This window comes from Choloepus didactylus, chromosome 2 (assembly GCF_015220235.1).
Source record: "Choloepus didactylus isolate mChoDid1 chromosome 2, mChoDid1.pri, whole genome shotgun sequence".
In the NCBI taxonomy this organism is placed as follows: Eukaryota; Metazoa; Chordata; class Mammalia; order Pilosa; family Megalonychidae; genus Choloepus; species Choloepus didactylus.
In genome coordinates this window covers 54965168-54990311 of record NC_051308.1, presented here as the reverse complement: position 1 = coordinate 54990311, position 25144 = coordinate 54965168, and the positions used below count along the sequence as shown (strand labels likewise).

General features: G+C 46.5%; 1 protein-coding gene and 1 long non-coding RNA gene across 4 annotated transcripts in view; one reads left to right on the top strand and one right to left on the bottom strand.

The window, feature by feature from the left end:
* Nucleotides 1-23965, bottom strand: LOC119526082. Of its 3 annotated transcripts, none has more exons than XR_005215105.1 (5): nucleotides 23764-23965; nucleotides 23059-23412; nucleotides 20113-20261; nucleotides 16905-17115; nucleotides 1-483 (listed from the first exon to the last, which is right to left on the bottom strand). It is a non-coding gene; the product is annotated as an uncharacterized LOC119526082 (long non-coding RNA). The 3 variants fall into 3 exon arrangements; XR_005215106.1 differs by lacking the exon at nucleotides 1-483 and adding an exon at nucleotides 15978-16806; XR_005215107.1 differs by lacking the exon at nucleotides 1-483 and having other exon boundaries at nucleotides 15978-17027.
* MFSD4A (major facilitator superfamily domain containing 4A) overlaps nucleotides 23502-25144 on the top strand; it is a 34934-nt gene continuing 33291 nt past the window's right edge. The window contains exon 1 of the mRNA XM_037824903.1: nucleotides 23502-23934. Coding sequence (XP_037680831.1) covers nucleotides 23705-23934 — 230 coding nt within the window. The 5' untranslated portion in view covers nucleotides 23502-23704. The remainder of the gene's footprint in view (nucleotides 23935-25144) is intronic.

Genomic DNA, 25144 nt, shown 5'->3' with positions numbered 1-25144 from the left:
GGCAGCCTCTTCCCGTCTTTCCCTTCTCTTCTGGGTTCCATTGAAGTTCAGCTTCTGGCTGCTCCTTCTGTGGCTTTCTCTTTCACTGTCTGAATTTCATTCTGCTTATAAAAGACTCTTGTAATAGAATTAAGAACCCATTTTGATTGGACCGGGCTGTGTCAACTGAAGGTTAAGGTCGTACTTACAATGGTTCATACTCACAGGAATGGATTAGATTTAAGAACATGTTCTTCTGGGGGTACGTACAGCTCCAAACCACCACGTCTCTGGAATGGCCCTTAGAAGCTTCTGGCCTGGTTCCGCATCCTCCGGTGCCCTCCGGAACTCCCCGCTCCCTCATGCACTTCCCACAGAGGGTCGCTCACCGTGTGCCAGGCTCTGCTCACGGATACAGACCCTGACCTAGACGCTGTTCCCGGGACTCAGTCTCAGAGTCGGATAGGATGGGGTCTCTGCTTCTTCTCGTGAGGTCCCAGCTACCTGTGGGGAGAGGAGGTAGTCATCAGTCAATCTTTAAAAAATTAACAAGTTTTTTTTCTTTCAGCACAGCAAAACTTTTTAAGCCACCTTGTTTTCCCTGGGGGAAGGGCTGACTAGGTCCCTTGTCCCCGGGGAGAAGGTGCCTTTTCCTTCTGCTTCCTACTGCTGCAGGCTGTGTCACCTTGGGCATGTCACTTAATCTCTCTGTGCCTCAGTTGCCTTCTCTGTAAAATGGAGATAGTGACAAGGCTTTGCAGATCCATGAGAGAATGCTTTAAGGAGCCCGAAAGAGAGTGGGGGCACTGACAGCAGTCCGCGTGCCCACGCCCTTCCCCACTGGCAGGAATTCCCAGCTCCCTCCCTCCTCCAGGGGTCCAAGCCCTGGAATGACCTGAGCTAAGGTTAGAGATCTCATTCTTCACCCTCGATAAGATCTCAGTCAGCAGGAAGGTATTAAGTGCGTTCAATCTAAAAGATTTTGCAAGACTTTAAAAGGATGACCTCAGCCCAGAGTTTTGTCTCCGAAGGACTTTATGTATAGCTGGGGAAGTGAACCTAGAAAGAGAGCTTACAGTAAAAGGCCTGGGGTGACAGGTGTCACTCTCAAAGTGGAGTGGTTGCCTCCTGTACATTTAAGCAGAGGCTGGGAGACCAAGCATTGGGAATTCCAGGGGCACCCATGCATCTGGTGAGCCTTACCAGGTTCCAGAGGAAGGGGCTGTCTTGAGGTAGGCCAGATCTGCGCCTGATCTGACCCTATGCGTTGGGTCTCTCCCTTTGCCAATCACGTGCCCAGTGAGGTATAGCCCTCAGGAGAGACACGTTCCTCAGAGAGGCCGAGAGAAATGTGGCAAACCAGGGTTCTGGGCTCGCAGACACCCTTTTCCTGGGTTCCAGGATTCCTATGGAATCCTCCCAGACAGGCCACTTGCTTTGAGGCCAGACTGCCTCAGCCTTTCCAGACCTAGGACTGCTTCTGGGGTGTGGGAACGAACTAAAAAGGAGCTGAGGAGGGTGGGGTGGCCGTCTCGGGGCAGAGGGGAAGGGGCCAGGGCTTGGGGACCAGTCCTGTTTCCTGTCTTGGGCAGATACCTTGCCGGGTTGTCCTCAGCCACCCTGTGGTTCTACATCCCGGGCCAACAGCTCCACTCGGTGGCACTGACTGCCCCGCTTCACAGCCCAAGAGGAAGGGGAAGGTTGGGATTAACAAGCAGTACAGGTGGTTCACTGTGGCGATCCAGGGCAGAGCTCTGGCCTGAATCCCGGCTCTGCTACTTCCTAGTTGTGTGTCCTTAGCCAAACAACAGGACATCTCAGTGCCTCGGTTTCCCCATCTGTAAAATGGGGTAATCATAGTATTTCTATTGTAGGATTAGGGTGAGGATTAAAGAAATCAATACACAGAAAGCACTCAGGGTTTACTAGGCACACAGAAAGCACTACGTAACAGTGAGCTTTTGTTATGTCATCTGTCCCACCCATTCCCTCTGTGTCACAGTGAGTGCCCTGATCAGAGGCCAAAGGTTTCTCATGGGAAGTAGAGGGAAGGGCCAGAGTGAATAAAACCCCTCTGTCCATTCTCCCAAACTGCTACCAGAATTTGAGTATTTTGATGTCCCTTATCCTAACAGGTATTGAGCACTTACTATGTGTTAGGCAAAGTACTAAGAACCTAGCAAACATTATCTAAACAAAAAAAAAATTTTTTTTTTTAAATTAACAGACATTTTATCAAAAATTTTCTTGGCCCAAATCAGTCTGTGAAACACTGGAGATTCACAAACAAGCAAAGAGGGCTCAATCCTCAAGGACCTCACAATCTGGCCAGGGAGAGAGAAGCCGATTGCAGAAACAATAACAATCAGGGCTGCAAAGTAGGTTCTGTTATCTGCATTTCACAGATGCTCTAAGGACAATCCCAGGGGGTATAAGCAGCCTGCCCAGGAGACACACTTGTTTCCACCTCCTTCCCCTCCCCTTTCTCAGCCTCTTCGGTACCTGCTTGTTTCGCAAGCCCCATAAACCGAGTAGGACTTCCACCCTTTCAGGCTCAGTTCATAGTTATGAATGAAAATGCCAATGAATTAATATATGAATGAAACATCTGATACATCAGAAACCTGCTGGAACCCATTCATCCCGTTCCTTCCCTTCCCTTCCCAGCAGCTGTGAGCACTCCCAGGTTGTCCCTGTTACTTTGAGCTCAGACCCTTTGGATGTGTGTCCATTTAAAGTCACACAATAAAGCCATTCTCATTGCTAGGTGTTTCCAAGCTTTGCTCTCAAAGCTTGAGAACTGTCCCTCCCACCTCCCACCTCACCCAGGAGACAAAAAAAAATTTTACCCCGGCTGTGGAGGGGATCCAGGAGAGGTTTCAGGGCATCCCTTTGGTTACCCACCCCCTGCACCTGTATGAGACTGTACCCACTCCCCGGCAAGGTGTCCAAGCCTTTGTTCTCCAGCCCTGACCCTCCTCTCTCCCCAACCCTGTGTCCAACCACCCACTGCACACCCGAGCTCCTGTACCCACCTTTTCCCTAAGGTCCCTCCTCCCTCAAGCCTCTGTATCTTTGGAGTCACTATCCCCTGTGCCTGGACCCCCGCCCCACCCCCACACACTGTGTGATCTTGGGCAAGTCCCTCCCCCTTGTTGGGGCTCAGCACTCCCGTCCCTGTAATGAAGGGGAGCCCTACGTGTCCTCAGCATGTCCTTCCAGCTCCGGAATTTTACATCGACCTGTCTGTTCCCACTTTAGTGTTTTGTATGAGCCATTTCCCTCTCCCCTTCTAAACATGCCTCGAACTCCCCTCCTCCAGGAAGCCTTCCTTGGTCAACGCCATGAACATATCACTCCCTTTTGTGCTCAGCTCTCTTGGCACCAGTACTTTAGCCCCCTCATTATGTCTATCACCTGAAAAACCATCCAAATAGACACAACCCAAGTAAAAACAAAGAGTTTTACCATGGAAATGTGACTTCTAGGTAAGACCTCCAAACCGCCCTCCAGCGCCCCACTCCCGCCACCAAACGTATCTTAACCCAGACCATCTAGAAATTCTAATTACCCTTCGTCTGCACTGGCTGATCCAGGTTTTCAAAGTGTAAGTCTTTCTTAGGTTTAGGTTGCAAACTGTCTGGGCCAGATTTCTGATTCTCTACTGTGACTTCCCCAGGCCTGTCCCTCCCCACACCTTCCAAGGGCTTTGTTCAGGTACGTACACCAGTTGGTGACCAAGTAATTCCGTAGAGCTTTATAGCTGTTGAGGTGCTTTCATGTAGATTGTTTCTGCTTTGAAAACATCCTGTAAAGAAGGCAGGGTGTGCTCAACTACCCTATTTGACGGATGTGGAAACTGAGGGCCAAGAAGGGTTTAACGCCTCATACATGGTTTGTTAAGTGGCAAGGCAAGGCCTCACACCAGGTAGGTCTACCTGCCTCACCACTTGTGCTCTGTAGGTCACTGACTCCTAACTGCTTTCTTTGCCAGGTCAGGTTTTAATCCGGTCCAGAGTCAGGGTTGTGAGCAGTGGCCCCGGGCTGGGCAGGGGAGCCAGAATAAGCAGATTTGACTTCTAATCTGACTCACCCAGCTGGTTCAGCATCCAGCCAAGCAGGGGAAATTTGATTGTGCTCTCACTCCCTCCTGCCCCCCTGCCCTGCTTCCACAGCCCCCCCACCTCCCATCCCCTGGATCATCCCAACACACCCTCCCTCCACCCACCCAGCCTCTGGGAGCCCTGGGGGTGGGGGTGGGGGTGGGAGTCCCAGGAGGATGTCAGCCTGTGGATGGCTGGCGGGCGGGGATGTTTTTTCCACTCGGCATTGTTTTGCCCGTGCCCATTGTGTGGGCTGAGAGCTGGAAGTCTCCCAGTCTCCTGGCAGGCTTTCAGCAAGCCGGGGAGCGTTTCCGGAGGGAACTGACCAGTTATGATGGCTGAAGCTTCTCAAAAGCTTAGAAATTTCTTTGGATCAGCCAGACTGGAGGAGCAGAGAAGGAAGGACCCGGAGACTCCCTGCTCCCTGGTAGCCAGCTGCGAGGCCAAAGGTCCCAGGGACTTTTGTGGACCTGACATTTGCAAAAGGGACCTGTCAGACTGGCACGGCTGTGCAGTGTGAGGGTTTGGGAATGTGAAGTGGAAAGGAAATGGGGGAGGGGGGAATGGAGGGCCTGGTTGGGGGCTGTCAAGCCAAAACTGTTATATTTTGTTTACAAGCACACATGACTCCAACGTGGGGCGGCTCACACCTGAGGATGTGAAAGGAACTAGTCATTTTTAAAAGCTTCATTGAGCTCACCCCAGAGGAAATGGAAAGTCAGAATTGTTTTGAAGCAGCTCAGTGTTTGCCACGGGGTGAGTAATGCTCTGTGTTCTTTACTCTCTCACAGTTCTCAGAGAAGGCCTTTATTTAGGCCTCTTTCTCTCCCTACCACTAGCCTGTGTGTGTTTTGAGAGGGTGTACTAGGTGACAGGTGCTTTGAATAAATTATCTCATGGTTTGAGTTAATACTCACAGTAATTCCATTAGGTAGATATAGTGTTCCCCTTTTTTTAATAGATGAGGAAACTGAGTCCTCCAGAGGTGGGGAATTGGTTCCAGACCCCACAGCTAGTTCGTGGCTGAGCTGGGATTTGAACCCAGGCCTGTGAGACTCCAAAGTCCACATGTTACCATAGACTTTCTCAAACAATCGAGTGCATAGGCTTCATCTGAGGTGCTGGCTGAGAACGCAGATTTTTCAGTTAGCCTTGTCTTCCCTTCTCCAATTCTAATTCAATAAATCAGGGAAGGGGACAAAGATCTGCATTTTCCCCAAAATGACCCCAGTGATCCAGAAGGGGTTGAGCCTCAGACTGAGACATACTGCCTTAGGGGCTCCATTTTATGACCTTGGCCAACAGAGGGGCAACCAAGAGGTGGCCCTCTCCCCTCCCTCCTACCTTGCTGCACTGGTGAAACCCAGGAGAAGCGGCCTGGAGTCTCAGAAGCCAAGGATCCAACCTTCAGCCTAGTCCTGTCACCCTTTATCAAATCTTAAACCCACAGGAGAGAAACTGAGCAATCAAACAAGGGGTAAAGGGACACTCATTCATTCATTCCTCAGATGCTTATGGGCCCCCTGCTATGGGTAAGGGCTTGAGACAGACACCTCTGAGACAAGCACATACAGAGCAGGGCTTCTCAGAGCTGGTGCACCAGGAACCTCTTGCTTCAGAATTATCTCAGGGGTTTGGGGGGGGAGGGGGAGCGGAGGGGTGGAGGGAAGGGAGAAATTTGCTAAAAATGCAGAGTCCTGGGCACCACCTCAGCCTCCATAGTCAGAAACTCTGGGGGCTGAACTCCAAGAATCTGTATTTTAAATATCATCCCCAGGTAAATCAGAAGTAAGTAGATGGCTGAGACCAATGCCCTGAGAGTTCCAGGAAGGAAAGGAACCCCTGAGGGTTCAAATCCTAGCTAGACTCACTAGCTGAGCAACTTTGACCAGTTCCTGCACCTCCCTTTGCCTCTATGTGTAAAATAGAGATATGATAAATGTATCTACTTCCTTTACACAGAGAAGGCACATAGTGCTCAGTTAAGTATTGCCCATTATTGCTTATTAATGGACCATGGAGAGGTGGTCCTGAAAGTGCATCCAGGTATCCAAGTTTTGGGGCTGGCATTTATCCTCTTGGTAAATCTCCTCAGGAATAAGGATAAAGATGAGAGCAACAGAGGTCAGATTAAGGGACAGTCTCTAGTAGCATCTCTTAAACCAGGACTTAGAGAAAGCATACATGGACATGAAAGGAATTCATTTTATTATTATTAGAACAGTTGTAGCTGACTTTTTATAAGGCCCCCAAGTCCACTGAACTGGGACAGAACAGTCTCTTCAATAAATGGGGCTGGGAGAACTGGACATCCAAAACCAAAAGAATGAAAGCGGCCCCTACCTCACACCCTATACAAAAATTAACTCAAAGTGGATCAAAGACCTCAGTATAAGAGACAACACAATAAAACTCTTAGAAGATAATATAGGGAAACATTTTCAGGACCTAGTAATAGGAAGTAGCTTCTTAGACTTTACACCCAAAGCACAAACAACAAAAGAAAAAAAACAGATAAATGGGAACTCCTCAAAATCAAAAGCTTCTGTGCCTCAAAAAACTTAGTCAAAAAGGTGAACAGGCAGCCAATTCAACGGGAGAAAATATTTGGAAACCATATATCTGATAAGAGACTAATATCCTGCATAGATAAAGAAATCCTCCAACTGAACAACAATAGTTCAAACAGCCCAATTATAAAATGGGCAAAAGACATGAAAAGGTATTATTCCAAAGAAGAAATACAAATGGCTAAAAAACACATGAAAAAATGTTCATCTTCACCAGCTGCTAGGGAAATGCAAATCAAAACCAAAATGAGATACCATCTCACACCAGTAAGAATGGCTGCCATTAAACAAACTGGAAACAATAAGTTCTGGAGAGGATGTGGAGAAACTGGAACTCTTATTCACTGCTGGTGGGAATGTATAATGGTACAGCTGCTGTGGAAGACAGTTTGGTGGTTTCTCAGAAAACTAGATATTGAATTACCCTACAATCCAGCAGTTCCACTTCTCAGTAAATACCCAGAAGATTTGAAAGCAATGACACAAATGGACATTTGCACACCAATGTTCATAGCATTGTTCACAATTGCCAAGAGACAGAAACAATCCAAGTGTCCTTTTAACATATGAGTGGATAAACAGAATGTGATATATACATATTATGGAATACTATGCAGCAGTAAGAAGGAACAAAGTCCTGAAACATATGGCAACATAGATGAACCTTGAAGATATAATGCTGAGTGAAATAAGTCAGACACAAAAGGAGAGATATTGTATGTTACCACTTTTATGAACTCTCTGAAAAATGTAAAATCAATGTCTTATAATGTAGAATATTGGGGACCTACTGATAGACAGATGCTAGTGAAGGGGAAAGATAATCTAATATGTCCAGATATGTTAATGATGGTGAATTCAAAGGTATGTGAATGGATAGGGATGATGACTGTTTGTTAATGGGATTATAAGTACCAGAGCTGTACTGAAGGCAAATAGGAATGAAAGCGGTTGTTTAAAGGTATGTTTCCCATAGATCAGCACCACAAATATAGATAGGTGCTTGCATGATATACCTTTAAGGTATAACACTAGCACAGAGAGTTGAAAACAGAAGTGTACATGGGAAAAATCTACACATTGTGTACTACGGACTATAATTAATAGGAATACCATACTAGTAGGTAGGTACACAAATACTAGGGAGAAATAATTAAGGGCTGCCAAGAGCTATGAGATGTTTTGGGTCATGAGAATTGTTTAAAATGGAGAGTGATGAGGATTGTACAACTAAATGAGGATAATGTGACATATGGATGGATTATCGTGGATATAACATATGCTATGTAAACTTAAGAACTCCCTACTTTATGTCAAGCCCTTGATCTTGAGGCTTGCTTAGGTGAAACTTATGGTTGTAAAGAGGAGGCTAAGCCCACCTATAATTATGCCTAGGAGTCACCTCCAGAGAACATCTTCTGTTGCTCAAATGGGGACCTTCTCTCTCTAAGCCTAACTCTACAAATAAATCCATCACCCTCCCCCTGATGTGGGACAGGCCCTTCCCTCCCCCGCCAGATGAATGAGTCTTCCTGGAAATGTGGGATACAGATTCTGGGAATGAGCCTGACCCTGGCATCAAGGGATTGAGAATGCCTTTTTGACCAAAAGGGGGAAAAGAAAGGCAACAAAATAAGGTTTTAGTGGCTAAGAGAATTCAAATAGAGTCAAGAGGCTGTCCCTGAGGTTATCCTATGTAAGCTTCACCTGGATATGCCAAATGACCGCAGTATGATAAGCCCAAGTCAACAGAAATCCCCAAAACCTTAATGAATACCCACATCCCTGTCTGAGCCTCTATAATAAGTTTCACTCACTAAGTTTATTCTTCAGAAACATACATCCTTCAGAGAACTCCTATGCCAGCTAAGTCCCCCAAACCAGAGGCAATAGCCTCTTCAATTACATCAACCAGATGTGTCCCCTTTTCTTATAAAGTTGACACCTCTTATCAACATGAACATGTTAGGGTGGTCACTGTCTAGACATCCCTTAAAAAAAAAAAAAAAAAAGAACATTTGTAGGTTTATAGAAAAATCATGCAGAAACTACAAGTTCCCATATACCTCCTCTCACACACACAGTTTTCCCTATTAACATTTTGCTTTAGTGTGATACCTTCGTTACAATTAATGAAACATTATTATAATTTTACTATTAATGGTTGCCCATATTTTTCATTAGGGTTCACTTTCTGCATTGTACATTTCTGTGTTGTTGTTGTTTTCTGGTAGACATTTAACATCTGTTCCTTTCTTTCCATTTCCTTTGGGTTCAACTTCCATGCGAAGTGGGGGCAGGGATTGGGTGAAAGACAAGATGGGGTCAGGTTTGTGAATCACTGAATCTTTGCGCTCTGAGAAATGGGTAAGGGGTGGGATTGTCCACCAGCTCAGTTCTTCTGCATGAATCTGCTAAAAGCCATCTTCGGAGAGCCCCGATCCCTCTAATGAGACCTACCTGGGAGTCCACCCACCCATCACTGGTTGGGAAGATGCAGTTCTCTAGGATTGCTGCTAAGTAGAGGGTCCCACCGAGGGGGTGGGGGAGCAAAGATTGCAGCCATGACCGGCAGAACACCAAGATCACAATCGAGAAACTATGACAAATAGAAAGGAACATGAAGTCTCAGTGAGGACTGTGGCCACTTCCGCCTTGCGGAGGGTGGAGGAAGCCACTCTCCGAGCGAGCGCTCCCGGGCGTTGTGGTCGTTGGACGGCACCTGGAAGCACTGGGGCTCCTAAGACAAGATCTGCGCCGTGAGGAATCCCATCCGGAGGAAAACAGCCGGTTACCTGAGCACCAAGGAGGAGCCCCTGATTCTATTTGGACGGGCATGACATTTGGGCTGGGCTGTGAAAACTGGGTAGCATTTCAGCAGGAGGACAGGGAGAACGGTCAAAGGATAGGAGAGGAGAGTGGAAATGCAGCAGGGCCCTGACAGGCTCATCCAAGAGAACTGAACTCCACCCTGCGGGCAGTGGAGGAGGGCTGGGGTAGCATAAGATATCTTTTTACTGATTTTTAGAAACAATGTATGTTCACCATCAAAAAATTGGTGAGGAGAAAACAGAAAAAGGATAAAGAATAAAATTAAAACCATCATTGGTGGACTACCCAGAAATAACCATTGAAAACATTTTAACATTTTACTATTTCACTTTCAGATTCTTTTATATAGAAACTGTGCTGTCTTAAATCTATTCTGTCCCCCACAAAAGCCATGTTTTAATGCAATCTTGTCAGGGCAGACTTATTAGTCTTTTGATTAGGGTAGGATGTTTGATTAGTTTGTTTCATGGAGATGTGACCCACCCAACTGCAGGTGAGACCTTTTGATCAGATCATTCCCATGGAGGTGTTATCCTGCCCATTCTGGGTGGGTCTTAATTAGTTCACTAGGGTCCTTTAAGAGCTATCAAGGGCAGAAGGAACTCAGAGAAGCTGAAAGAGACATTTTGGAGAGAAGCTAAGAGCTGACACAGGCCCAGATGCTTGGAGACACTGGGAGATGCAGACAGAAGGACATTTGGAGATACTAAGCTAAGACACAAAGCCCAAAGTTTGCCCCGGAGAAGCTAAGAAAGGACCCCCAGATACTTAGAGAGAAATGCCACAGGAGAACCAAGCAGAGAGCTGAGAGAAGCTAAGAGAGACAGAAGCCCAGAGACATTTTAGAGAAAGCCATTTGAAAAGCAACCCAGGAGCAAAGAACCAGCAGATGCCAGACACGTGCCTTCCCAGCCTACAGAGGTGTTCTGGATGTCGACAGCCTTCCTTCAGTGAAGGTATCCTCTTGTTGGTGCCTTAGTTTGGACACTTTTATAGCCTTGGAACGGTAAATTTGTAACCTAATAAATCCTCTTTACAAAAGCCAATCCATTTCTGGTATTTTGCATAATGGCAGCTTTAGCAAACTGAACAGAAACCTTTAAACAATTATGTATATTATAGATACAATACGTAATACATACTCCTATCAACACAGCAAAATGTATATTTCATATTAAAAGATTATGTTATATTAGAATATATCCTGTATTCAGAGTATATATAGATTGGCATACAAAATATTTTAAAATAATTTAGTGTATTTGTGCTTTTAAAAAAACTAAATATACAAAAGGGGGGAGTTTTAATTTGATTTATCTTTTAATATACAAAGCATTCATGTGTTCCATAATTCAAAAGGTATAAAAGCATATATAAGGAAAATGTCCCTTAAACCCCTGTCCCCCAGCTATCTAGTTTTCCTCCCTGGGTTCAACCGATGTTGTTCTAACCTTCCAAATATTTTATGCATAAACAAGAAGATATTTAAAAATTATTTTCTCCCCTTTTTACACAAATGTTAGCTTAATAACATTTACTCTGCATCCTCCAGTTTTTACTTAATATATCTTAGATATTATTTCCTATCAATATAAAGAGTTTTCTTATTTTTTTGCTACATAATATTCCATTATACAGATGTACTATAATTTATTTGACAAGTCTCTACTAATGGGCATTTGGGTCAACTACAATATTTTGCTTTTATAAACAGTGCTGCAATAAATAACCTTGTACATAACGTCATTTTGCACACGTACAAGTCTATATGCAGGGTAAATTCCCAGAAGTGGAATTGCTGGGTCAAAGGGCAGATGCATTTAGAATATTGATGGATATTGCCAAACAGCCTTCCAGGGAGGTGGTACTAATTGCTTTAAAATTTCCCTCTTTTGATGTAAATGAGGGACATAGTCAGATCCCAGTTTAGAACATGTGGAGGCTGGCGTTAGAGGAGGGTAGGCAGGGCCAGTTAGGCTACTGCAATGAGTGCTGGAGGGACAGCTTGTCCTAAACTGTGGTCCAGAACTACAGGACAAAGGCGAGAGCTGGAGGAGTGAATTCAAGACACCTGCTGGACTGGGAATTAACAGGACAGAGACACTCCTTGGCATTTGGATGTGAGAGAATGAAGGCCTCTGACAGGTGCCTGGGTGGGCAGAGAAGACCTGTCTGAAATGAGGAACCCAGGTGAAGACACAGAGCAGCCAAACAGTGAAAGAAGGAGTCCCCTGGATTTTAGGAACCTCTATTTCAAAGTGTAGAAATATCAATGATGATGATGAAACTCTTAATTTGTTCCACTCTCCTATTTCAAGGAGATTGGCCTTCATTCTGAAAAAGGTAAAATTGATGCATTAAGAAGGAATTGAACAAAGTGCTAATAAAAGGGGGTACCTGGGAACTCTGTATTTTCTGCATGATTTTTCTGTAAACCTACAACTTCTCCAGTTAAAAAAAAAAAAGAGGAAATCGAAGATTTCCATTGAAAGATGGTTTACTGACTGCACATTTGTTGTCTCTCCTTTTGTGACCCCACTAACATAAGAGAGCAAAGAAGGTAAGTACATGTGCCAGTTTGAATGTATTATGTCCCCCCAAACGCCATTATCTTTGATGTAATCTTGTGTGGGCAGACCTATCAGTGTTAATTAGATTGTAATTCTCCGAGTGTTTCCATGGAGATGCGCCCCATCCAACTGTGGGTGATGACTCTGATTGGATAATTTCCATGGAGGTGTTGGCCCGCCCATTCAGGGTGGGTCTGAATTAAATTACTGGAGCACTATATAAGCTCAGACAGAAGGAGCAAGCTGCTACAGCCAAGAGGGACACTTTGAAGAAAGCACAGGAGCTGCAGATGAGAGACATTTTGAAGACGGCCATTGAAAGCAGACTGTTGCTCTGGAGAAGCTAAGAGGGGACAAATACCCCGAGTGCAACTAATAGTGACATTTTTGAGGAACTGCAGCCTAGAGAGGAACATTCTGGGAGAAAGCCATTTTGAAACCAGAACTTTGGAGCAGACGCCAGCCATGTACCTTCCCAGCTAACAGAGGTTTTCCGGACACCACTGGCCATCCTTCAGTGAAGGTACCTGATTGCTGATGTGTTACCTTGGACACTTTATGGCCTTAACACTGTAACTGTGTAACCAAATAAACCCCCTTTTATAAAAGCCAATCTGTCTCTGGTGTTTTGCATTCTGGCAGCATTAGCAAACTAGAACAGTACAGAAGGGAGGTGAGCAGCAGACGAGATGGGAAATGGAGAGAGGTATGGTCACTGAAGACCCGAGGGAGAAGCCCCGGCTGGAAGGCCCGGAGCCCAGAGTGGGAGGCAGCAGAGAAGGTTGTGCGTTATCCCAGAAGAGCTGCGGGGAGGCTTAGGTCTCCAAGAGGCCACAGGGTTGGAAAATGGAGAGGGGCAGGAGTCGCCGACATGGCTGAAAACAGAGTGATTGATATATGCAGCAGTGAATTTCCAAGTAACAATCAGGGCAGCCGGGGATTTGTTCCATTCTGTTAGTTAGAATACTCCCCTCCCCCCACGTGACGCTGGCCCCCTGTCCAAGTGAAAGGAAATGAAATCCCCCAGCTCTGCAGCCTGGCCTCACTCTTAAATATCAACAAAGAACACTAGACATTTGAAAAGAGCCCCTAGCATGAAAGAGGCAAAGAGAAATAAATGGCAGGAAACTCTCCATAAGAAAGAGATGTGGGAAACAGAAGACAGAAGAAAATTTTAAAGAAATAATTGGTATCCCCAGAGAGATTTGAGATGGGGTTTTATCCCTAATTAAGGACAGGAGGCTATGAAAAGGAGTAGTTGGGGAATAAATGTGCACTATAGAAACTTAAAAGATTTTGGAAGTAAAAGTGTCAATAGACAACGTTGGAAGGTAATAGAATTAGAGAATTAACCTAATATCTGAATAATAGTATATCCAGAAAGAGAGTACAAAGAAAATGGAAGGGCATAAATTCTCAAATAAAAAATACCAATAATTCCCCAAAGCTAAAAAAACAGATTTTTCGAATTCAAAGGGGACACCAAGAATCCAACACAACAAATGAATCAAACACACCCACATTTAGGCACCATCACTGTGAAATTTTGGAACCTCAATGAAATTTTAGACAAGCTCATAAAAATTCCCCTAGAGAGAAAAAAGGCTACCCATAAAAATATAAGATCAGACTGGCTTTCAGGATTCTCATTTGGCAAAGGCGAAAACAGTGCCTTCAAAGATCTGTGAAAACATAAATTTTTAACCAAGAATCCCATATCCATCCAAACTGCCATTCAAGTGAGGGCAGACCAATGACACTTTCAGACATGAGGAACTCAGAAAATCTACCTACCACACACGTCTTTAAGAAACTACTTAAAAATGTGGTGCAGCAAAACGAGAGCATAAACATAAAAGAAAGATAGAGAAAAAGAGGAAGAAAGGAAGAGAAGAACTGGAAAACAGTGGGACCAACCCAAGGCATCAGTGAAAGGAAGAAGGCCCAGGCTGGCCGCTGTGTAGCAGAAAAGCAACAAGCCCAAATTAGAGCATGGCAGGGGGCCGGGTGTGAGAGGTCCTGGGGGAGAAAGGGGGACCTAATAGATAGAACACCTGATATGCTGAAAAGTTGGGAACAAACTTGAGGAAATGATATGGGGAATCATAAACAAGAAGGAGGAGAAGTGGGGGTAGGGGGAGGAGAAGAAGGGGAAGGAAAAGAAATAGGAGGAGGAGGAGAAGACAGACAATTCAACTCTGAAAAAAAAAACAGAAGAAAGGAAATGTAAGTATATGGCATTGTGTGACTGCCAGGAACAATATTCGCATGGTAACAAAAGGTAAATAGTATTTATTGGATGTCAGCTTTTAGAATCAGAAGACCTAATTGTGGTTAGGAAATTAGAATATAAATGTTCCCATCATTGAGCATTTAAAGTAAATGTTCAGATGACAGAAGTTCCAGAAGGAGAGTCAAAGGGACAGGCAGGGTGATGATATCCCTACCCCACAAAATAGTCAAAACTATTATTAATAGCTGATGGAACGAGGAATAAAGACTTAAATATGTTACTTAAAGCAACAAATATAATCACAAAGGAATTGAATAAAAATAGCAATATAACCACATTTGAGTAGGGTGGGGGGATTGCTTTGATGAAATCAATCGTGTTTAAATTTGAGAAATTAAGAAGCAGCAGCATAAGCATATCATTTACAGATATGGAAGTAACTCCCAGAATAAAGAGCTAGCAGAGCTGGAAGCAGCTGACTCTGAGAGCAGGACTAGAGGTGGGGGTGAGATGAGGTAGGGGGCTATTTACCGCAGGCACTTCTGTTCTAGTTTATGTTTAACCTAGGGCATGAATTACTTTGATAAAAAAAAAATTACATACATCATGAGATAGATGAGGAGGTTGATGAGAGCTTTTTTGGCTGTAGATGAGTTCTGGAGGCCAGATTCAGATGAATTAGACACCAGAGTCATGAAATATATTACAGGTAAGACTGAAAACAACCCAAGTAAATAATGAGGACATTGGAAAAAAGAAAATGTTCTGATTCTCACAAAGAGACAGAAGTTATTTCTGGAAACTATAGACCAAAGGGCTCAATATAGAATCCTGGCAAAGTTCTTAAAACAGATTATTAAACAGATGGCTTGGAAGTACTTTGTGATTTATTTATTTATACTCTGCCTCATTGCAAAAAAAAGAGGGATTTGCAGTGGATTACAGAGTTACATACAATACAACAAGATAAAAAAATTTTTAATGAGGAAAGGTCTTCAAAAAGTTAAAAACAGAATAACCATATGACCTGGCAAATCCACTTCTAGCTATATATCCAAGAGAAGTGAAACATAGTCACACAAAAACTTATACACAAATGTTGAAAGCTGCATAATTCATAATAGCCAAAAAATGGAAACAACACAAATGTCTATCAACTGATGAATGGATAAACAAAATGTGGTATATCCATAAGTGAAATATTATTTGGTCATAAAAAGGAACAAAGTTCTGACACATGCTATAATATGGATGAACCCTGAAAACATTATGTGAAAGAAATAGACACAAAAGGCCACATTTTGTATGTCCATTTATATGAAATGTCCAGAATAGGCAAATCCATAAGGACAGTGAGTTGATTCGAGGTTTCCAGGGACTAGGGGTGTGTGGGTAATGGGGAGTGACTGCTAATGGGCATGGGGTTTTCTGGGGGTAATGGAAATGCTTTGGAATTAGATAATAGTGATTGTTGCATAACACAACCTCATGAATATACTAAGAACTATGGAATTATATACTTTAAAAGGGTGAATTTTATGGTATGTGAATCATATCTCAAGAAAAATGCATTATTATGAGAAAATGAGGGAAAAAAAGGTGAAGAGAAAATAATGGAAAATAAAGAGGAACCAAATCAGGACACAACACACATTCCATAAAATTCTATATAGTTGATAAAGATGGACCACAACTTTGGCTGTGAGCTTTCCAGCAGCTACTACAAACTTGGAAAGTGTTAATTAAACAATTCCCAGCATCTGTAAGATAAACATGAACTAGTTGCTTAGGAAAATCACAGCTTTCCCTGGTGCTGATGCCCAAAAGAAATTTCTCCCATGTGCCTTCATTAAAAAGGCCGATTGGAACCAACATCCCCACAGTAACTCCATCACAGGACTCACATAGTTATATCACTCAACTAGGCATAAAGTCAAAGTATCATCCAACAAAGGCACTTTAGTGAGGGGCTTTAAATGGTACAGGATATGCAGGCAGTTCCCGGTCGGTAAATGTACATTCTCAGGAGCAGTGGTTTCCAGCCTTGGCTGCCCATTAGAAAGCCCCAGGGAGCTTTTGCGAAATACCAATGCAGGACTCCACCACTAGAGATTCTGAATTTGTTAAACTTCCAGGTGATTCTAACATACTGCAGTGTGAGAACCACTGAGTAAATAGATGAACTGTATATCCTTTATGAAATCCTCCATGATTATTTCTTGCCTCAGAGTTTTCCATAAATTAAAAGTTATATTCAACATATATTTGTGCAGCTAATATTTTCTGAATGCATGCCATGTGCCAGGCAGGTGCTGTGCCATGCCCCTGGGACAGAGAGATTAATGTGTGACCCAATCTCTATCCTCAAAGAGCTGAAGTCAGTAGGGGTTATGGACAGCTCAGCAGGTGGATCACATGGGCCAGTGGTTGGTGAAGAGACTGAGGGAACTCAAAACAGGCACCTGAGGCAGCTCTGGGCAGGAGGGAAGCTTCCAGCAGAAGTACGAGCTAACCTGGACCTGCAGGGAAAGTTAATCAGGCAAAGGAGAAATGGGAGAAGTGGTGTGTTATGCCTAATATTTTTCTCAATGATTAGGATGACTCATAGTAATCATACCTCATGAATATTAGATGCCATCCTTAAACACAGGAACTACTGGAGGTAGTGCTGGGAGGCTGAGTTGGGATCCAAAGCACGTTGGCAGAGAGGAGGAATCCAAACCAAAAATAAGTGAGGCTCCTGGGTACGGGAAGGCAACAAACATATACGAGCAGCGATGTAGTGGTTGAAGTTCTACCAGGGGCTTTGTGTGTCCTCTCATTTAGCCCTGCAACAACAGTGTCAGAATTTGACATTTTATAGTTGAAGAAAATTAGGCTCATGATGTCAGGTGGCTACCCTGGGTTGGCCATATTGAGGGGACAGAACTCAAGTCCAGGCCTGTCTGGCTCCCAGGTTGTGGTTCTTTCCATTTTTCCACGTGTATCAAGTCCTGTACTTAGATGTAAAAAGTCAGCTACACGTACATGTGACGGGGAGACTTGGTTCAATACTGATTTCCATGGGGAAAACGTTAAGAGCTATAAGCTCTTGCAGAGTTTTCAGGGCTGAATGTGTGAGGCAGAAGGCATCATGGCAAGGATCCAGGCTTTGGTGTCAGGAGACCTAGGCTTAAACTCAGCCTCACTACTCACCAGATGTGTGAGTCGGGAAGTTACTCTGCCTTCCTGAGCCTCAGTCCCCTTAGCCATGAAAGAGAGACAATGATGTCTACGGCAAGGGATCATTGTGAAGATAAGGGGAACATATGTACAGACAAGGAGAAGACATTTACGATACATGTAACTGACACAGGACTCCTATGCAGGATATATTAGGAACTCCTAAATAAATTTTTAAGACAGACAACACAATTTTAAAAAGTAGGCAGAAGACTTCAATGGGCATTTCACAAAAAAGAACATGCAAATGGTCAATAAGCAAATAAGATACAGAACAGTATTAGTCATGAGGAAATGCAAATTAAAGCCCCCAAGATATTACCTACTCCACCGCCAAGAGGATGGTGAAAATTAACACAACTGACATTGCCAAGCGTCGGCAAGGAGGAGGGGCAGCCGGAACTGTGGGGGGAGTGTGCACTGGTATAACCACTTTGGAAAACTGTTTGGCAGCATCTACTAAAGCCAAACATACACCTATCCTGTGACATAGAAATTTCATTTCTGGGAGTATATGCAATATAAATAAATGCTTATGTCTACCAAAAGGCAAGTATGAGAATGTTTAGAACAGCTTTACTTATAATAGCTAACTACAAACAGCCTAAATGTCCACTAATAGTCAATGGGATAAACAAATTGCGGGGTATCCATTCAATGGAATATTACTTAGCAATGAAAAAGAATGAACTACTGCTATGCATGACAACATGGCTCAATCTCACGGACAATGCTGAGCGAGTGCACTACTGCCTCTGGGGAGCGTGCTAAGGTTCTATATCTGGGTGGTAGTTACATGACTGTGTATAATACATGTAAAATTTCATCAAGCCGTTCATCGAAGATGTGTGCACCTTAATGTAAGTTTAACCTCAATAAACAGGTAAGTTTGTTCCAGTATGTCATATGCTTGGCCCAGAGTGGGCACTAGGTAAATAGTTGTCAAAGTTTCTAAAGAAGAGGAGGCAGCAAACCCATGGTTGTGTGCTGCTCAGACCACCCCCCAGGTGGCTGGGAGCCACCTTTTAAAAGGTCACAGACAACTGGAAGATGACATGGGAGGGAGAAAAGATGTGGAATCCAAGGTAAATGAGGAAGAGCTAAAGAACTGGAGAGGAGGATGTTGGGAACATTGAGACTTAGGGAAAACACAAAGAGCATCTTCAAACAGTGAAAGCCTCTCTCTGAAGAATGAGACTTTGCCCTTATCTCTGTGGCTCTAGAGCAGTGATTCTCAAACCTTAGCTGCATCAGAAACTCCTGAGACTCCCCAGCAGACTGTCTGATTCAGCAGGTCTGAGGCGGAGGTAGAATCTGCATTTCTAACAAATCCTCGGGAGACGCTGACCTGCTGGTGCCAGGACATACCTGGAGAGCCACCGCTCAAGTGTACAAAGCCAGGACCAATTTGGAGAGGGAGGTAGATTTTGGCTCCAGAAAAGGGGAAAACTTGCTAACGTTTAGATTTAGAATTTAGAACCATCCAGCAATTGAATAAAAACCTCACGTGTGTACAGCAGTTTGGGTTGCTGTCAATAATGATAACGATAATGAGAATAGATTGAGAACCTGGTGTGCCATGCTCTGTCTACATTTTCTCACCAGATGGTAGGTTTTATTCTCCCCATTTTAGAGAGGAGGAGCTTGAGGCTGATGTTCTCACAGGCCATACCAGATGTCTGAGATGCCATGCTGAGGCTGAGTGGACCTGCAGGAGTGCTGTTTGTAAATGAAATTCTGCTTTTCTGAGTGGGAAGTTGCACTAGGTAATTTCAGAGAGTCCTTCCAACTCTCAAAGCCAGTCAGCATCAACTAGCACTTTTAAGCACTAAGTAACACATTAAGCACCAACTAAATGCCAGGTACTGTGCCACATTCTCTCCTGGGTGTGTGTGTGGCCACTGGACTAACTCTAAGACGCTTTTGGGTCAACTTGCTCTTGTCACTCCTATCCCCCTTGGCACTGCAGGGACCACCCCCTTCACTGAGAGTTCAGCCGGATATTTGGTCAAGGAGGCTCTCTGTACACACACACACACCTCTGCCGTGTTTGCGATTACGTTTATGCTTGGGCCTTCGGGTGTAGCCCTTGGCACCAAGCTGGCTGCCACCTGCCCTGTGCCAGCCCCACACAGAGTCTGCCAATCCACTCCCACACTCTGACCAGCAGAGAGATGGTGTGGGGGCTGAGAAGACAAAAATCCAAGGAGGAGGGGTTAGTTTCATGCCCCAGAATGGTCAGAGAAACTGCAGGATGTGCTTAATGACCTTGGCCTGGAGGCTTCACTCTACTGGAAGCACAGACCAGAGGACACTGGGGACCAAGGGCAGGCCTGTGGTCTCCTGAAGGACCCTGTCAGCATGAAACCAGGCCCGATCCAGTGACTCCCCTCCAGGCTGGCATTAATCAGACCTTTTCTTTTGTACATTTCAATTCTAATAGAAACAGTAATAAAAACAAAATGAGTATATGGGCTTATACATGGAGGAATTTGGGCAGCTGTGATGCATGTAAGAGGATAGTGTTCAGAGTATCTAGCTCTTATTTCACTGTGTGTTACATTATCTTGTTTACTTCTGTGTATTTCCAGGATGTAGGTCACCTGTGGTCTATGCTGTGCAGTTGATTTCTTTCTTATCAGCTTTCCAGCTACAAGTGCTGTACAGTGTAGGGCAAACAGCTCCCATCAAGGGGTCAGGAAATCTGGGCACCCTGTGATGAGCAAACCACGGGGTCCGTTGCCTTGGGGCCCTAGAGTGAGAGAAGAGAGGCAGTCAATACATAATTCGCAATGTTGGGATAGGTTGGGATCCCCAAAGAGGGGTGTAAGGTCAGAGAAGGCTTCCCAGAGGAGTTGACCTCTGAGGCAAATGAGTAGAAATTACTCCACACTCCACAGCAAACAAATGGATTTCAGTCTCCAGGAGCTTCAGAGACCTTCACTCCCACAGATCCTTTCTTCCAATCCAGCCATAGTCTTTCCATATTCGGGGCTCTCAGATTGCTTTCCAGAATAGGCATGGATAACTCCCTTCCAATTTATAAGGAGTCAGAGCAGTTAAGGGACCATTCAAGGTTTTACTTGTCTCTCAAGTTGAAGAATGACCACAGGGTGCCCAGCTCAAATGCACAGCACAAGGGAAAGATAAAATAGCCCCTGCCTTTGAGGCACGTGTTACAATTGGGAGATAAGATATGTAAATGTAAAGCTAGCCATAACTGTAAAAGCATTGTACAAATAATTCAGTTGCTAGCTCTTTATCCAGGACTTGCTATTTCTGAGGTGATCCGTAGGGCATGTGGGGTGGGTTAGAAATATTGGTAATAGAGTCTCGGCTCTTAAGAAGCATGGCTTAAGTGGCCACAGGGGTGAGGGAGGTGGCAGGAGGAGGAAGATAGTCATTGGAGTATAATAGCTGACACTGTGAAGACTGCGGGGGTGGGGTGGGGGTGGGGATGGGGGGTTGGAGTGGATCAGGGGCTTGCTGGAATTTGGGGGTTGGATAGAATTTATCTGCAAAAGGTTCCTGGAGGAGGAGGACAATGTGTTATGATGGAAAATAGATGAGATAGAGAAAAGAGATGGATGCACAGAATAAGCAAAACTTTTTCACATACTCATCCTTACAGACCCAACTCAGAAGTCACCTCTTCCATGAAGCCTTTCCAGGCATAATTAGGCACTTCCCCCCTCCTGCCCTTAAAGCACCCCATTACAGAATGTGCCCCATGGCTGGACTTGCTTCTTTACTTGTTTGTCTCAACCCAAGGACCTTGCCCAGTCACGCCTGTGACTGTCACCTTGTTAAAAAGTCCAGGTGATTAAGTTACCAAAGCTTCTCAGACTTACGTGTACTTGTCAATCACCTGGGGATCTTACTAAACTGCGGATTTTGATTCTGTAGGTCTGGAGTGGAGCCCTGAGATCCTGTGTTCCTAACAAGCTCCCTGGTGATGTGACTGCTGCTGGGCCACCGCCCACACTTGGAGCAGTAGGACCCTACAGTGTCACCTCTGCCCAGGTGGTTTAATAGTGACAGGAACCATGACATCATTACCACCTGCCATCACAGGGACCAGGGCCGAAAGGGCTGAGGAGGTGGGTGAGTGGCGGTCCCTGGGATAACTTGGCAGGAGGCAGAGTGGCCAACTTCTCGCACAGGTGCTGGTCCCATCTCACGGTGGCCCCGGGACCTTCTCCATTCCCCAATAGATTGTGAGCCTCAAGGAGAGGAGCCCCACGGTCCTTCTGGCTCAGTCAGTCAGTAGGTGATGACAGTTACTTATTCATCAGTGATAAGGACAGGATGGCACAATGCTTGTGATTGTAATGAAGTCCAAAGTTAGCCTCTGGGAAAAAAACTAATTCTAACCACAGGCGTTTGATTGAGTCCTCGCTGCCACTCTGACAATTCCAGAACCACAGAATCTCAGAGTTGGAGGGAACAACCTCTGATTGAGGTCCTTATCCCCCACCCCCCTTATCGCTGATAAATGCTTGGCCTGTTCTCAACCAACACCTCTATTAAGGGGGACCTTACTTATGATTTCCTAGGGGTCCGCTTCCTACTCCAGTCAGCTCTGGGTCTTGCACTGAACTGAAATGCTCCTGCCTGTAACTGCTCTCCCTGCCCCACTGACTCACACAGGACAGGTGTAATTGCTCTGGACACCTCAGTCCTTCACTTACATAATGTCCCTGCCCCTCACCCCAGTGGCTTTGCATCTCCAGCCCAAACGCCTGAAATTCCTTCATACTTTTCCCTGACGGTGCGCCCCTGCCAAGTCGCCGCACTGGTTCAGCTCCCTCTGCCATAGTGACGGTGGTCCTGGCAGAGGGGGGCGCCCCACAGTGCCTGCAGTGGGGCAGAGGAGCTTTCTACAGCTTGATCTGGGTGGAGGTTACACAGGTGTAAACACAGGTAAAGATTCATTGGGCTGTTAAGCTTTGTGCGTTTTGCTGTACATAAGTTATACTTCGAATAAAACGGTAAACAATAAAAATTTAAAGTAGACAAAAGTCAAGTGAAGCTCCCCACTGCCAATGCAATATTCAGCCCCCTTACATAAGTAAAATCCAGGGCTTTAGGTGTGGTTTGAGAGCAAATCTGCTCCCCACAGGACTCCCAGGCTGGTGGCCAAGCACCCCCCACCTGGCACCCGCAGCTTTCTTCAGTGAAAAAGAGATTTTCAGTGAAAAAAGGAATTTTCCCTGGAGCTCCTCTTTTTTACCCTAGAGGATTATTTCAGAATCCCTGGCAGGATTCCTCCAGGAATCCTCAACCCACCCCCCCCACCAGCTAGGGAGAAGGAGAGAGATGGAGTCTTGGACAGAACAGTTACATCCTTCTCCTTCTGCACCCATCCACAGCGCAGACGGGATCAGAGCTGGCGAGAATCAACTCTAAGGCTCTTCAGGGGAGCTTGAGGGGAAGATAAAAAGTTTCTAGGGTTTTCCGTCTCAAGAGCAGTGTGCTTAACCTCTTCAGGGCTGTGATGAAAGTTACATATACTCCCCCCCGGGGGGTGGGGGGTGCGTAGTACGTACAAGATTTTATTCCTGAGGCAGAGGTGGGGCGCTGTCTGACGTTCCAAGTCCATCTGCGAAGCCCCTAGGTTTAAGGGGTGAGGGCTCGGGGTTTCCTCCACCGCTGAACCCCAGGTCAGGTTGGTATCTGGGGACCGTTGACTTGCAGCTCTCCAGAGCCTGCGCGAAGCGCTGGAAGATCCCGCCCTCTAACCTTTCCGTGTACATATGGGGCGTCTCGGCTCCTCAGTTTGCCCAGCTCTAAAATGGGCTCTCAGGGCCCTCTGACCCTGGGGAGTTCTATAAGGAGGCTAGTGAGACGGTTGGCTGGAGAGGAGAAGAGGTGGGGGTACAGAGCGGCTCCTGGTTGGTCTCCTGCAGCCGGGGGAGGGTGAGCATGTGTGTTTGGGAAGGAGGGGGATGCCCGCGCCCGGCACCGCACGCGGAAGGAGCGGCACCGGACGCGGTGCCCACCACGATCCCGCCGCTCCCCGGGCCCGAGGGTGGGGCCCTCGCGGGGTGGCCCCTCCCCGCCCCTCCCCGCCCCTCCCTTCCTCCCGCCAGGCCGCCGGCCTCCCCAGCCCTGCCGGCCCTCCCACGGGCGGCGCGGCACTCGGGCAGCCGCGTTCGCTCGGAGCCTGCAGCCGCGAGCCCGGGAGCCGGGGCCATGGGTTGCGACGGCCGCGTGTCAGGTCTGCTCCGCCGCAACCTGCAGCCCACGCTCACCTACTGGAGCGTCTTCTTCAGCTTCGGCCTGTGCATCGCCTTCCTGGGGCCCACGCTGCTGGACCTGCGCTGCCAGACTCACAGCTCGCTGTCCCAGATCTCCTGGGTCTTCTTCTCGCAGCAGCTCTGCCTCCTGCTGGGCAGCGCCCTCGGGGGCATCTTCAAGAGGACGTGAGTGCCGGGCCCGCGCCTGCCGGGCCCGCGCGTCCCGGCCCGCAGCCCCATGTGTCCCCTCCCCCGGTGCCCCCCACCCCCGCCGCTCCTCGGAATCGCTGCGCAGACCCCTCACTTCCAGCCAGTGATCTTGGTCCCTTGCGGGGGCTGTGCGGAGGCTGCCAGTCGCCCCGGCCTTCTGGCCCGGCGACCACCCCTTCTCGCTGTGCCAGCCGCGCCGCGCCTTAGCCGAAGGGCTGCCTTCCCTCCCCCACCCCAGCTCTCCCCGGAAAACTCTCTCCTGAGACTGAAGGTGACTTCTGGATTATTTATCCCCCTTCACTCACCCCTGAGAAGAGGGGGTGGTGGAGTTTGCAGAGGGGAGCTGAGGTTAGTCAGTAGCCCCTGCTGCCAGGGGCAGATTTGCAAGTGAAGTGGAAGGAGAGGGGGAGTGTCAGCCCAGGGCGGATGCTGGGTGCTAGAGTGCCCTGAGCACAGGCTCCACTCAGATAATCAGCTCCAGAGAAGCTGACACTTCCCCCAGGGTGCCCACGGGACTGCAGGATCCTGTATGGTCCTGCTCCTGAGACAGCCAGGATACCTCTCCTGCCTTGGCCCCTGGAGGCAGAGCCCTTCTGCCTCTAAGGTACACAGGACCTCCCTGCTAGGCCCAGGTGGGGAGGTGCAGGGTGTCCCACCCATGGCTCAGTAAGGTGACCCTCTGTCCCAGGTGCCAGGGTCTCCTTTGGCTCCCCTCTTAAGCTGCTACCTCCCTGGCCTCTGCTCTGGCAGGGGATCTGGTCTCTCTTTGGCATGGCCCCCAAGCTGCCTATTTGGAAACCATTCTAGAGCCTCCTTCTGGCTTAGAGGTTTCCGGGGTTGGGTGGACTCGAGCAAGCAGGTGGCCTTGGGACAATACTGCAGTTGGATTACCCCAGGGAAACCTCCTGGGGTGGGGGGTGGCATTCTGGGCCAAGACCTCTCCCTCTTTAGCTCACTCCCAGAGGTCTCCTTGAGGGTGGGTTTTCCAATACCCCCTAGCTTCTGGAGCTGGGGAAGAGGAGCTCAGGTGTCAAAACAGATGGACCCCACTTTAAGCCACCCAAACTTACAAAACAGTATCAATTAGGGCGTCATTATCCCCATATCCCTGTTACCAAAATCCTCCTGTAAACAGAATTTTTTTTTTTTTTAAATAACAAGTACACCAGTGTTTTTTGGATTTTGT